At 43.8% G+C, this 15,576-nt stretch overlaps 1 protein-coding gene across 2 annotated transcripts in view; it reads left to right on the forward strand.

Moving 5' to 3' along the window:
- Positions 1–15,576, forward strand: part of VPS53 (VPS53 subunit of GARP complex) — a 188,095-nt gene that overhangs the window by 32,708 nt on the left and 139,811 nt on the right. For both annotated transcript variants that reach the window (XM_030800063.1, XM_030800062.1), the window contains exons 3-4: positions 523–572; positions 2,427–2,493. Coding sequence is in view for 1 of the 2 variants with exons in the window: in XM_030800062.1 (XP_030655922.1) it covers positions 523–572; positions 2,427–2,493 (117 nt within the window). In the remaining variant the exon portion in view is untranslated. The remainder of the gene's footprint in view (positions 1–522; positions 573–2,426; positions 2,494–15,576) is intronic.

Consider the following 15,576-nt stretch of genomic DNA (forward strand, 5'->3'; position numbering starts at 1 on the left):
TAAAAGGAGAATTATGTTAGTGAAATTGTATCCTGTGTCTGCTTGTGTCTGGCTTTTTTTGTGCCCCATTCCGTTAGTAATGTTTATCCATGGTGGTGTGCATTCATTCATTTTCATTGGTGTATTTTATTACATGAATTTGTCACAATCACATATACCATGGGTCAGCAAACTTTTCTATAAAGGTCCAGATAGTAAATATTTTAGGCTTTGTGGCTATACAATGTTTTTCACAACTACCTAACTGCCATTGTAGCTCAAGAGCAGCCGTAGACAATACGTAAGTGAATGGGCATGGCTGTGTTCCAATGAAACTTTATTTACGAAAAATAGGGGCTGGGCCAGATTTGGCAGTAGCTTCCAACTACTGCTTTACTTTTTTTTTTTTTAAAGCAAAACTCATACCATGTGATTAAATTTTTTGAGATTTCATAAGTAGCTATTATAGCACATCATTTTCCTGTGAGAGAGGAATTCCAGGAAGTGGACTAACAGCTGGGCACTCTTCCTTCTTTATTGTAGTCTCTGGCGAACATAGATGAAGTCGTGAACAAAATTAGGCTGAAAATAAGGTAAGTAAAGCTGTGTGATTGTACATAATTAATGAAAAGTATGTTGTTAATTTAGTTAATCACATTCTGGATCACATTTTTCTGTGAGAGCACTGGAATCTCAAGTTTGCCATAGATGGTAATATAGTTCCTTTTTTTATTTTTTTAATTAATTAATTAATTTATTTTCGAGACAGATTTTTCTCATTGTCCAGGCTGAAGTGCAATGGTGTGATCTTGGCTCACTGCAATCTCCACCTCCCGGGTTCAAGCCATTCTCCTGCCTTAGCCTCCCAAGTAGCTGGGATTACAGGTGCGCGCCACCACGCCTGGCAAATTTTGTATTTTTAGTAGAGACGGGGTTTCACCATGTTGGTCAGGCTGGTCTCGAACTCCTGACCTCAAGTGATCCACCTGCCTCGGCCTCCCAAAGTGCTGGGATTATAGGCTTGAGCTACCACACCCGGCCATGTAATTATTTTATCCATATGAACTTTGTGGCAAGGAACTCAATTCTTTGGCCGGTCTTCAATTATTCATACAAAAGAAAGGAAGCTGTGATAGACTCTACTCAAAACATCTTTTGTAATTATAGGAGGCAAAAGCTTTTCTGATAGATTTTTTTTTTCTTTTTTTCTGTTTTTTTTTCGAAACAAAGTCTTACTCTGTGTCCCAGGCTGGAGCACAGTGGTGCAGTTACAGCTCACTGCAGCCTCAAACTCCTGGGCTCAAGTGATCCTCGCACCTCAGCCTCCCGAGTAGCTGGGACTACAGTTGCACACCACCACACTTTGCTAATGTTTATATTTTTTGTAGAGATGGAGCTTCGCCTTGTTGGCTAGGCTGCTCTTGAACTCCTGAGCTCAAGCAATCTGCCTGCCTCAGTCTCCCACATCTACTAGATTTTTTTTTTTTTTTTTTTTTGAGATGGAGTCTGGCTCTGTCACCCGGGCTAGAGTGCAGTGGTGTGATCTCAGCTCACTATAATCTCCGCCTCCCAGGTTCAAGCAATTCTTGAGCCTCAGCCACCCAAGTAGCTGGAATTATAGGCATGCACCACCATGTCCAGCTAATTTTCGTGTTTTTAGTAGAGACAGGGTTTCACTGTGTTGGCCAGGCTGGTCTTGAACTCCTGGCCTCAAGTGATCTGCCCGCCTTGACCTCCCAAAGTGCTAAGATTACAGGTGTGAGCCATTCTGTCTGTACTTCGACTAGCTTTTTAATGGCTTTATTTCCCTGTTTTTGTGGATTTACCTGTTTTTGTATTGCCAAGGCTTAGACATGAAGATGGGCTTATATGTGTATCCCTTGGTCACATAACAGCTAAAAATGTCAGATCTGCTGGTGGGTTGGGTGGTGGCCCATGATTAAACATTGTGAACCGTGGGGACAGAGGAGCTGGAAGCCATAGATCTGCCTCAGGCATCGACTGCATGATCAGGGCCCGGAGTGGGAAGCACTGATTCTGTCTATCACTCTGGCTCTTTCTGCCTCATAAGGGGCCTGAGAAAGGGATTGTGTGTGAGGTGATCTGAGTTATCTGACGTGTTCACGTAAAGGCTCAGGAACTTTGTCATTCCTGATTTACTGCATGAAAAATCCTGCAAGTTTTATTAGTCCTTTCAGATAGCTCTGACTATTAAGTGAGAACAGCCATCTTTAACAACAAGGCGATGCATCAGTCTGCGCTGGGCTTGACTTCCGCACGGCTGTTGCTGCCCTCTTCCTCCCTGATACCACTCACACATTTGGTTTTCTGGACAATTAGGTGCAATCTGCAGAAGTTGATGGATAAATTCCTTTTTTATTTTTTTCTTTTGGTCAACCTAGAATAAAGATTATTTGAATGACTGTATCCTTGAACTGTTTTGCTAGGAGACTGGATGACAATATTCGAACTGTTGTAAGAGGTCAGACGAACGTGGGGCAGGATGGACGGCAAGTAAGTAACTTATTCCTCCATATTACCTATGCTCCCCTAGCTTCTCCCGACAACCAGATGACGAAAACATCGATGTGCCTTCTTGCAGAGCACTTTCCGGTTGATCTGTTTCATACATGGCAGGACAGGACAGGGCAGGTGCCCAGAGCAGCCATGTGCTGTCACTCAGTGTCCCTTGGACCAGGACCGTCTACTGTGGCACCGCTCACCCGAGGCCAGATGAGAACACTGGAGCTTCCTTGTCTTGCTCCTTCGTGTCGAGTATCTCCTGTGCCCTCTTTTATTTTGTGGGCTGTGGCTAAATGAGGTTGCTGCATTTGTCAGCTGAGTTGTTGGGGTTTTGATATTAGTTTTGTGGCTGTAAAAGTTAGTAACCTGACATAGTTATCATTTCCTTGTACCTCACTTTGCCAGCAGGCAGGTAACTCAAGATTCATTAAAAAATTTTACAAGTTGGCCAGGCACAGTGGCTCACTCCTGTAATCCCAGCACTTTGGGGGGCTGAGGCGGGTGGATCACTTGAGGCCAGGAGTTCGAGATCAGCCTGGGCAACATGGCGAAACCTGTCTCTATTAAAAATACAAAAATTAGCTGGGTGTGGTGGTGTGCTCCTGTAATCCCAGCTACTCAGGAGGCTGAGGCATAAGAATCACTTGAACCCAGGAGTCAGAGGTTGCAGTGGGTCGAGATTGCACCACTGCACTCCAGCCTGGACGACAGGGGTGAGACGGTTTCAAAAAAAAAAAAAAGTTTTATAAGTCTTACTGGATCTAGTTAAGGAGGCTGTTGGAGGGAATGAAGGGAAAAGTGTGTAGGGAGGAGATACTCTTTAATAATTGAGGGGCCAGATGTTACTTGTGAACCATTTCCCTTTTTATTTGATTCTGTTCTTCTGCTGAGGCATTGCATTTCAGAGATTTCAGAATGGCTGTCGTGACAGAAATGCTGAGCTTGCCTTTCTAGCCGTCCTCTCTTGCCATGTCCTGTCCTCCCTTATCAGCACTAGCTCAGGTCAGGACTGCTTCTTTGCAATCACTTCAATGCTGTGATTTCTCCTCTTTGACATTTTTTAGGGCAGCTAATTTCTAAAAATGTTCATCCTGCTGCCCAGATTTGGAGTGGGAGGAGCGTACAATCCTACGTTGAAATTTCCAGATCTCTGATATTTCTGTTTCCTCTGCTAGTCGCTTACAGATGTTAGGAGTCTCTTTCTTTTACATCTGTAGTTTTCCCATCTGTCTATTTTTACTACTTTATATCACTTTCTTTTTCCATTTTTCCACTTCAGAGTCACTTTCCACTTGATAGCCAGTTTCCTTTGGCCTGTTTGTGAGTCGTTGGCCTTCTTGTCATCATCAGAATTTGTGTGTAGACACATTAGGTTCCTGAAACTGTTCCTGTTTTCTCGACTCCTGTATGGTTTTTAGCCCTCATTACCTCGTTTTGTCTGTTGAGGTATATTTCATGAAGCATGGCTTCTTTGGCAGATGAGGCCCATGTAAATGGGACGTTCAGAGGGGTCCTGCAGAGGGACAGGGCAGCCTCAAGCACTCCAGCTGCATTCTGCTGCTTAGCTGTCCTAATCTGTGTTTGATCGTATTGTCTACCTCTTCAGACACCACATCAGCTCTGGCCACCAAATGAAATCCAAGGCCAGGCATGGTGGCCCATACCTGCAGTCCCAACACTTTGGGAGGCTGAGGCGGGGAGATCACTTGAGCCTAGGAGTTCAAGGCCAGCCTGGGCAACATGACAAAATCCCGCATCTTCAAAAAGTACAAAATTAGCTGGGCATGGTGGTGGCCTGGGCATGGTGGTGGCCTGTGCCTGTAGTCCCAGCTACCGAGGAGGCCGAGACAGGAAGATCAGCTGAGCCAGGGAGTTCGAGTCTGCAGTAATCCATGATCGCGCCACTGCACTCCAGCCTGGGAAACAGAGTGAGACCCTGTTTCAACAACAAAAAGAAAGAAATCCAGATTCCTTTGCTTGGCATTGAAAATTCTGGTCTCCATTTCCAGTTTTGCCTCCTGTTGTGTTCTGTCTGAAGACTTTGTGCTCTAGGAGCATGCCTGTGCTTTCTGGACCTGTGCTTACAGACTCTTCTGTGCTTGAAATGCTTTTCCTCCTATTTCTTTCAGCCGCCGCATTTCCCAATCTTACCCATCCAAGGACCAGCTCAGATACCAGTTTCTTGACAATGTTTTCCATTGACCTCATCTGAATACACCAAGGAATCAGAATTTTGAACTGGAAAGGATTTGAAACTCATCTGGGCCCCTCCCCTCATTTTACAGAGGAGAAAATGGATTGCAGTGTCCCTCGATGTCCTTTCTCCATAAATCCCACAGCCCCATTCTTGTACTTTTCATTTGGCTTTTGGGGTCTCCCTTGACTTACTAGAGAACAAGTCTCATCCCTTTGATGTTTGTAAGCTCCTGGATGGTAAGAACTATATCTTTGTCATCTTTATATTTCACTACACATCGGCCACATGCAATAACATTTTATTCAACTGAGCCGGGCACAAGGGCTCATGCTTGTAATCTCAACACTTTGGGATGCCTAGGTGGGAGGATGGCTTGAGGCCAGGAGTTTGAGACCAGCCTCGGCAACAAAGCAATACCCGTCTCTACAAAAAGGGTAAAATAATTAGCTGGGTATGGTGGTACAAGCTTCAGTGAGCTGTAATGATGCCGCTGCACTCCAGCCCGGGTGACAGAGTGAGACCCCGTCTCCAAAAGCAACAGCAAAACCCCCACAACATTTTGTGCAACTGTATTGAATATTTTGTCTGTCTAAGATTGTTTATTAATTATAAATAAAAATGTTTTATCATAAAAACATCATTTTGATCAGCAAGTGGGTGTTCTTTAAAAGTGATTTAAAACTTGCTTTGTGCATGAAGAGTCCCAGCTTGCTACTACTGGGAATAGTAACACTGCTTGTTCAGCGTGATTCAGCCTACATGTAGAATGGCTCACTGGAAGTCTTACAATGCAAGAGTCATAGGTGTTTAAACTTTCAAGAATGTGAAAATAGTGAATGATTCGTCAGCATTTTTTGTTGGGTCATGCTGTGTATAATAGATGCATATCTTTTAGTTATTTACGCTTCAATCTGTGGTTCTGGACTCTTGCAAAGTAGTGGCATTGCAGAGTCAGACCCAGAATTAGACAGTCTGCAGGAATGTTGGCGTTCTCCCCCATCCCGTATTAATAGGTTACAGGTTGCCGCAGCAGAGCAGGTCGTATTTCAGAGAGCAAGACCACATTTTCAAGAATGTTTAGACAGCATTTCAATCTGTGATGGAATTTTGTATTCGTCTCCTTAGAATCCAGACAGAAAGGAAGCCCAGAAGAAATAATTGCTTTTCCTGTCTTGCCCCCATCTGTCTTTTCCAGCACTTTGTAATGCAAACTGAAGTAGAAGCTTTTTTTTTTCCAGGGAGCTCTTGGGTCCTGTCCTTGTCAACTCCTAGGGATGAAAGCCTTGCTCTCCAGCCCTGGCTGGCTGGTTTGCTAAAAGGAGTCTATTTGACTGGCACAGACTTGGTGGAATTACGGATGTTCCAAAATACTGAGTTTTGTAGGTCAAGAGGCCCCACGTTCCCCTCTTCCCTGGAAGAGAAGTTTGCTTTCAGCACTGGCTTCCTAAGCTTCTGAACACTCAGAAGGGAGTGACAATATGGAACAAAAGGAGGTTTTCCTTTTATCAATGTCATCTTGATTGTGTTTAACCAGAACTGATGTGCCGCTTTTAAATTTATATTTATTATTATTTTAGGGACAGGGTCCTGCCCTGTTGCTCAGGCTGGAGTGCAATCATTGTTCACGGTAACCTTGAACTCCTGGGGCCAAGTGATCCTCCCACCTTAGCCTCCGAAGTAGCTAGGACTACAGGCATGTGCCACCACACACAGCTATTTTTTATTTTTTATTTTTGGTAGAGATGGGTTCTTGCTGTGTTGCCCAGGCTGGTCTTGAACTCCTGGCCTGAAGTTATCCTCCTGCCTTGGCCTCCCAAAATGCTAAGATTATAGGCATGAGCTACTATGCCTGGATGTGCTTCTTGCTTCTTTTTTTTTTTTTTTTTTTTTTTTTTGAGACAGAGTCTCGCTGTCACCCAGGCTGGAGTGCAATGGTGTGATCTTGGCTCACTGCAACTTCTGCCTCCCGGGTTCAAGCGATTCTCCTGCCTCAGCCTCCTGAGTGGCTGGGATTACAGATGCGCGCCACCACACCTGGCTAATTTTTGTATTTTTAGTAGAGACGGGGTTTCACCATGTTGGTCAGGCTGGTCTCAAACTCCTGACCTCATGGTCCACCTGCCTCGGCCTCCCAAAGTGCTGGATACAGGCGTGAGCCACTGCGCCCAGCTAGATGTGCTTCTAAATCTGTAAATAAGGGGAAGGTGTTTACTTCACATTTGTGGTGTCTTAAATGACATTTTTAGCAGAAAAGTTCCTTTTGAAAAGCAATGTTTTTGACTCAAAAATTATTTGGGGGTAAGGAATGATTTAAATATTGAAGACATAATTAGGTCATTTCTTGAGCTTCTTGAAGTTTCTGAAATACCAGCTGCTTGGTTAACAGTCTGCTAAACGTTTGGAGAGTTTTTGGTTTTTGACCACCTCCTATGTGGGCCAGCTTGAACTGCCCTAGTCTGTGACCTCTCCTAACCAGACGATGATGCTCTTACAAAGTTTATAAGGCACGGAATGCTCCCCATTTTTATCTGTTGAAATCATCAGTCAAAAGCTTTAATTAAATGCCCACATGTTTGAAACTTTGTGGATGAGTCAATTCAACAAGTACATGATGTGATATGCTATGAAATTTTTGCAGCTTCCCAAGAATTAAAGTGGATGGCTTGAATGTGGGTGAAAGAGAGGTGAATAGAGGGGCGGGTGAGAGGAAGAAAAAGCCGGCAGTGGGAAGTTTCAAGAGTGGCCAACGTTGACCAGTCGTCAGTAAGCTCTCAGACTCACAGGAGAGGGTCAGCCACCGAGTTTCTGTCTCTTCAGTGGAGCCTGGCTGCAGTGTAGCTATTTCTTTGATCAGAACAAGAGTAAGGTTTGGGAGGAGAAGAGAATTATTACAAGTCGTCCCCACTTATCTATGGGGGATACATTCCAAGACCCCCAGTGGATGCCTGAAACCCAGAGAGTAGCAAACCCTATATATGCCATATTTTTTCCTATGTATACATACCTGTGATAAATCTTAGCATGCAAATTAGGCATAGTAAGAGATCAACCACAATAACTAAAAATAAAATAGCACAATTATGACAGTATGCCAGCATCACTCCTCTTGTGATCTGGAGCTGTATGTAATAGCCGAGATGGCTGCTAAGTGACTAATGGGTGCTGTATTCAGCGTGGATATACTGGGCCAAATAGATAGGTGCTGTATTCAGCGTGTATATACTGGGTGAAGAAATGATTCGTGACCTGGTCAGGACAGAATTGGGTGGTGCAAGATTTTATCACACTACTCAGAATGGCACATAATTTAAAATTTACTAATTGTCTGTTTCTGGAATTTTCCATGTAATATTTTTGGACCACAGTCAACTACAGGTGGCTAAAACCTCAGAAAGTGAACTGCTGATAAGGAGGGGGTGCTGTATTGCTCACTCCTTCCCTTTGGAAGAAGGATGAGGTAATTATAGTACAATCTTCCCCCCAGTTCAGGAGTCCTTTGTATTACCTCTCTGACGTTTCCTTATCCTGCAGAAGCTTGGATACTTTCAGTGATGGGGAGCTTGCTACTTTGTTGGTCCACAGGACAGACTAATTCAGTTTTATAGCTTTAGTTGTGAGAAACTCCTTTCTTAGACTAAACTGAAATAGTGAAATAGACTTCATTGTAACTTCTTGTTGATCTTAGTTCTGCCAGCTGGACGGGTGTAAGCCTAATCCCTTTTCCTTACTACAGCTTCTGAAATTGAAAATTGGTGTTATGTTCCTAAGTGTTCCCTTTTCTAGGCTAACCATTCTTAGTTTCTTCATCTTTATAATGTAATTTCCAGACCCTTTGTAATCCTTGCTCTTGATAGCTGTTTGTCAGCATCCCTCTTAAAATGTGGTTCCCAGGAGTGGACATGCTGTGTCAACATACACTGAGACAGTTGACCTCCTTGTTCTGGGCTGAGCTCATTAACTTAGGGACTGGGGGTTCAGAGTGTCTGTCAAGTCCCTGAAATTAGCTGTAAATTTTTGTATGTCTAGACATATTTATGGGAGGAAAACTTATTGATTTTTCTAGATTTCCTAAGGAGTCTGTGACTCTTCAAAACTGAAGGGCCACCGATTTTAGACACTGTTCTTCCATTACCTCGGATTTGCTGAGATTTTTGATTTTAGTCACTGTTCTTCCATTACCTCGGATTTGCTGAGATTTTTGATTTTAGTCACTGTTCTTCCATTACCTCGGATTTGCTGAGATTTTTGGCAGCCGTATTACATGGTTGGCTTCTATTGAGTTGGCAGTCACCTGAAACCCCCAGGTCAAGAGTTGCAAACAGATGTCCACAGAGCTGGGGAAGTAACCTAAGCGGCGTAAGCAGGCTGGTGTGCGTCCAGATGCATCCACCAGGGGAGTGAATGCCCTGTCCTAGCATCCACCAGGGGAGTGAATGCCCTGTCCTAAGGGGACAGTCACAGGTGAATTGTAACCAGCTGTTGTCACGTCTGAATGCAAACCCGGAGTTGCCAGATCTATCAGTTTTTCAAGAGCAGCCGGAAATCCGGATTTTCATGTGACTCTCACGGTTTTTAGCTGTTGGCTTAGTGTTTTTCACAAACACTGCAAAGGCCAAACAAAACACATCTGTGGGCCAGTGCTGTCCCAGGTCTTTCTTCATATGACTTTCATTTAAACTTTCTCCACCTCTGTCTGTGCAAGAGAGTCTTTGAAATTGTCAGACTGTGTGTGTCTCAGCTTTTGTTTCATCCCACTAGTTCTGCTCGATTGTTTATCCCATCAAGACCTTTGGGAACCTTGATGACCTCCCCACTTTATCATTAGCAGATTTGCCAGACATGCCTTCTGTGTCTTCATTCAAGTTGTAGATGAAAAGGCGGAATGGGGTGGATTCAGAGCCATGTGACGTGCCGTCAGAGGCTTCCTGTTCTTCCTCCTCACTTCAGCGCAAAGTGCCAGACCCAAAAAACAGGATTTCTACCTGTCTGTGCATGTCGTCCGGGGCTGTGTTTCTTCATCTTCCCATGTCTTGAATTTCACCAAAAAAGTCTATTAATACTTGCCTTCTTCACTTTTACATAGAGATATCATAAACATTTATGAACTAAAGCAGCAAAGTACATTGCCTTCCAAGGAGAAAGTGTTCCTTGCTTTTCTTCCTCAAAATTAGCATATTATGCAATTCAAGCATTAGAACAAAAATAGGCTGGGCTTGTTAGCTTACGCCTGTAATCCCAACACTTTGGGAGGCGGAGGTGGGCGGATTATCTGAGATCAGGAGTTCGAGACCAGCCTGCCCAACATGGTGAAACCTGGGCTTTACGAAAAATACAAAAATTAGCCAGATGCAGTGGTGCGTGCCCATAGTCCCAGCTACTCACGAGGCTGAGGCTGGAGAATCACTTGAACCTAGGAGGTGGAGGTTGCAATGAGCTAAGATGGCGCCACTGCACTCCAGCCTTGGTGACAGAGTGAGACTCCATCTCAAAAAAAAAAAAAAAAAAAAAAAAATTAGTCCAATATGGTGGCCCAAACCTATAGTCCTGGCTACTCAGGAGTTTGAGGTAGGAGGATTGCATGAGCCCAGGGGTTTGAGGTTACAGCAGTCTATGATGGCACCACTACACTGCAGCCTGGGGACCCTGTCTCAGGTGAAAAGAACAAAAATAACTGCTCTCCAAGACTGACTTCCCAGCATGGCATTAATCTTCATTATGTGGGATTTTGAATTTGTCGTTGTCAGCTCACTAGAAGGAGACTTTATATTCTTATCCTCCATCACTTTAAATTGATCCTTTCTCTCATTCTCTCTTGGGAGGAAAATGAAGCCCATTGATTGATAAAAATTGAGGAAAATCATTGGTATTAGTAATAAAGGGACCACAAATAGTTTGGAAGAAAATGGCAGTTGCTACTTGCTTCTTCCTATTAAAACATACCACAGCTAAAGCCACTGAGCTTTTAGAGTATAGCCTCAAAGTTTCCCATTAGTGGCCAAGAATGGCTGGACATTTTTTGTTTCTTTTTTGTTATTTTTTGCGTTGTACTTTTCAGCATGTCTGAAAATAGCAGTAAACTTCAGGAATTGCTGCGGTTTGGGCATGACCTGGGAGTGCCATCAACACCGTGATCTGTGGGGCAGCCCTGGAGTCGGGTTGTTAGATCAGCCTTCTGTAGGGCAGAGTTTTCATTCCGGCTCACAATCATTTCCCAGCCAGGATTTCTCATGTCTAGTGCAGAGGTCAAGGCTGGCTTGCCTTTGTCAAGTTGAATCCGGTGACTGTTCATTTTGCCTACTTCTAGAGTGCTACCGATTGTAGTTGAGGCGGGGCTGGCGACTGTTCATTTTGCCTGCTTCTAGAGTGCTACTGATTGTAGTTGAGGTGGGGACTCATAAAATGTCCATTAATTGTTTAACAATGTAGTGCAACTGGGTTTGGCCTCACTACCATTCTTCATCCTGTTTATTGCACCCGAGCCTTGTGTGTCCGTTCTCACACTGCTAGGAAGAAATACCTTAGACGGGGTAATTTGTAAAGGAAAGAGGTTTAATTGACTCACAATTCCGCAGGGCTGGGGATGCCTCACGAAACTTACAATTATGGTGGAAAGGGAAGCAAACCCATCCTTCTTCGCAAGGTGGCAGGAGAGAGGAAGAATGAGAGCTGAGCGAAGGGGGACGCCTCTTATAAAACCATCAGATCTTGTGAGAACTTACTATTATGTGAATAGAATGGGAGAAACCACCCCATGGTTCAGTGACTTCCCACCAGGTCCCTCCTATGACATGTAGGGATTTGGGGAACTACAGTTCAAGATGAGATTTGGGTGGGGACACAGCCAAACCGTATCACCTTGATAGCGCTTTTTTGGCAAGGAGACATGTCCGCGGCATATTTGGAACACTTCGCCACGTATCCTCTAAAATCCCTCATTTTTAGAAAAGCTGTAATGAATCCAAATAGCTCTCTTTTCTCTCCTCTGTGTACAGTGAAGGACTGGGCATTTTATTTGAATTCTCTAAGGATTGGTGTAATTAGATATCTTCAGTGATGTAACATTGGATGGCATCCTGGTAAAGTGAAAAAAACTTGTGCTTTGAATTTAAATTTTGTCTCTGCTGTTGTGTGTATGACCTTGGACAAGATACTTAACTTTTCATCTGTGACATGGAGGTAATAGTACCTACCTCAGCGTTAGGGGGGATTAGAATTAATATACTTTATTTTATTTATCTACTTATTTATTTATTTGTTTTTGAGACAGGGTCTTACTTTGTTGCCCAGGCTAGAGTGGAGTGGTGCAATCACAGCTCGCTGCAGCCTCAACCTCGTGGGCTCAAGTGATCCTCTCACTTCAGCCCCCCGAGTAGCTGGGACCACAGGCACGTGCCACCATGCTCATTTTTTTTTTTTTTTTGAGACGGAGTCTTGCTCTCTCTCCAGGCTGGAGTGCAGTGGTGCGATCTCGGCTCACTGCAGCCTCTGCCTCCTGGGTTCAAGCAATTCCCCTGCCTCAGCCTCTTGAGTAGCTGGGACTACAGGCATGCGCCACCACGCCTGGCTAATTTTTTGTATTTTAGTAGAGATGGGATTTCCCCATGTTGGCCAGGATGGTCTCAATCTTCTGACCTCATGATCTGCCCGCCTCAGCCTCCCAAAGTGCTAGGATTGCAGGTATGAGCCACTGCGCCTGGCTTTTTTTTTTTTTGAGATGGAGTCTTGCTGTGTCACCCAGGCTGGACTGCAGTGTTATGATCTCTGCTCACTGCAACCTCCGCCTCCTGGGTTCAAGTGATTCTCCCTGCCTCAGCCTCCCGAGTAGCTGAGATTACAGGTGCCCACTACCACGCCCGGCTAATTTTTATATTTTTAGTAGAGACAGGGTTTCACCATGTTGGCCAGGCTGGTCTTGAACTTCTGATCTCAGGTGATCCGCCCACCTTGGCCTCTCAAAGTGCTGGGATTACAGGCGTGAGCCACTGCGCCCAGCCAATCTAATTTTTACATATTGTATAGATGAGGTCTCACTATGTTGCCTAGGCTAGTCTCAAACTCCTGGCCTCAAGCAGTCCTTCTGCCTCAGCCTCCCAAAGGCATGAGCCACCACACCTGGCCTAGAATAAATGTATTTTAAAACACCTTGCACAATGTTGGGCTCACTCATGTTTAGTAAATGACAGGAACACCAGTGCTGCTGATACATAGTCCACTGGAATTTCAGTGTTTCTAGTTCTGTGCATCTAGGTATTTATCGAGTTCCTGTGGCTTTTCCGTCAGCTCCATCGGCTCCTCTCCATCCCCACTGCTGTGCTTTAAAGCAACTCCTGGTTTACTTGTTGTGAATTGTCCCAGGCCCCTTACTGCCTTCAGTGTGCTGTTCTCTGTGAATAAAAATGGCAGCACAGCTTACCTAGGTCCAGAATATCTGCCGTGGCAGCAGTGGTGGCCAAAGCTTCATTTCTCTTGCCCTGTCCTCAAGACCTGCATTAGGTGTTTGCCTGGCATGACATGCAATAGCACCCCATAGTTAAAATAAACATGCCACTTGATAACATAATTTATTATTTGTATTGTTTTTGAAATTTGAGACTGCAGATAGATTTTTTTTCATTTCCGGTTTTTGTAACTTCCAAATTCTTCTTTTTTTTTCTTTCTAGAGACAGGGTCTCACTCTGTCATTCAGGCTGGAATGTAATGGCAGGATCATAGCTCACTCTAGCCTTGGACTCCTGGGCTCACGTGATCCTTCCACCTCAGCCTCCCAAGTAGCTAGGACTACAGGTGCACACCACTATGCCTGGCTTGTTTAAAACACTTTGTGTAGAGATGGAATCTCGCTATGTTGCCCAGGCTGGTTTAGAACTCCTGGCCTTAAGTGATCCTCCCACCTCCGCTTCCCAGGGTGCTGGAATTACAGGCATGAGCCGCTGCAGCCAGCCAATTCTCTTCTCTTTTTTTTTAGAGACAGGGTCTCGCTCCAGGGTCATCCAGACTGGAGTGTGGCGTGCATAGCTCGCTGTCTCAAACTCCTGGCCTCAAATGATCCTCCCACCTCAGACTTCCAAGTAGCTAGGACTACAAGTGCATGTCACCATGTCTGGCTAATTTTTTAATTTAAGAAGTTTTTTTATGTAGTGATGGGGTGTTCCTTTATTGCTCTGGCTGGTCTTGGACTCCTTGCCTCAAGTGATCCTCCTGCCTCAGCCTCCTGAGTGGCTAGAATTACAGGTGCAAGCCACCACACCTGTTTCCAAATTTTTCTCAATCATACACATGCTTCTTAACATACAATTAAGTTCTCATTCTGATAAACCCATCAGAAGTTGAAAATATCCTAAGTTGAAAACGTATTAATACATGTAATTTACTGAACATCATAGCTTAGCCTACCGTGCCTTTAATTTATTTGCTCAGAACACTTACATTAGGCTACAGTCAGGCAAATCGTCTAACACCGAGCCTATTTTATACTGAAGTGTTGAATAGCTCATGTGATCTACTGCATACTGCACAGAAAGTGAAAAACAGAATGGCTGTGTGGATATCCAAAGTATGGTTTCTACAGAATGTTTCTCACCTTTGCACCATCCTATAGTAAGGAAATTCTGTGTTGAACCATCCCAAGTTGGGGGCCGTTGGTATATTATTTTAAAAGAAAAGTATTTTTGGATGCCATATTCTAATGAACAGAAGGAACTAATACCTGGGTCACTGCAGGGAGCCTTTGCTGCCTGTTCAACACTAGTTTCCAGACCCAGGCTCTTGGAACTCCAGTCTTCCCTTCCTGGCTCTAAGACTCAAAGCTGCCCTCCTTTCTCCACTCCAGCTGTTTGTGTTAAGCACATCTGTCTTTTTGTTTTCTCCGTCTCTCATCACACCTCTAAAGCAAGGCAGTTTTTACGCCAAGATCATTGGGACTTTTATAGGTATTGGGATCTGTTTTCCTTTATTAGTCTTTTTTTTTTTCCTTTTTGAAACAGAGTCTCGCTCTTGTTGCCCAGGCTGGGGTGCAATGGCGCGATCTCGGCCCACGGCAACCTCTGCCTCCTGGGTTCAAGCGATTCTCCTGCCTCAGCCTCTTGAGTAGCTGGGATTACAGGCGTGAGCCACCATGCCCGGCTAATTTTTTGTATTCTTTAGTAGGGACGGGGGTTTAACTATGTTGGCCAGGCTGGTCTCGAACTCCTGACCCCAGGTGATTCACTCGCCTCGGCCTCCCAAAATGCTGGGATTACAGGTGTGAGCCACCGTGCCTGGCCAACTTGTTGATTTAAAAAAAGAAAGAAAAGAAATATCTGGGACTTTAATTGGGATTGCATTGAATCTACAGATCAATTGAAGGAGAACTGACACCTTTACAATATTAAACCTTCCAATCTGTGAACGTGGAATATTTCTTCATATATTTAGGTCTTTAGTTTCTCTCAACAGTGTGTTTTAGTTTTTAGTATAGAGATCTTGCTCGTAGTTTGCTAGATTTATACTAAATATTTTATGGTTTTTGGTATGATTATAAATGGTATCTCTTAAAATTTAAATTTTCAGTTGTCTCTTGCTAGTCGTGGAAATGTAATTGATTTTTATTTATTGACCTTATATTGTGCAGCTTTGCTGAATTCACCTATTAGTTTCAGGAATTTTTTTTTTTTGTAGGCTTTTGGGATTTTTAAAAAGTAGATAATCATCTCACCTATGAATAAAGTACTTTAAAAAGTAGATAATCATCTCACCTATGAATAAAGTACTTTAAAAAGTAGATAATCATCTCACCTATGAATAAAGTACTTTAAAAAGTAGATAATCATCTCACCTATGAATAAAGTACTTTAAAAAATAGATAATCATCTCACCTATGAATAAAGTACTTTTTGCCT

The sequence above is a fragment of the Nomascus leucogenys genome, chromosome 19 (genome assembly GCF_006542625.1).
Source record: "Nomascus leucogenys isolate Asia chromosome 19, Asia_NLE_v1, whole genome shotgun sequence".
NCBI lineage: Eukaryota > Metazoa > Chordata > Mammalia > Primates > Hylobatidae > Nomascus > Nomascus leucogenys.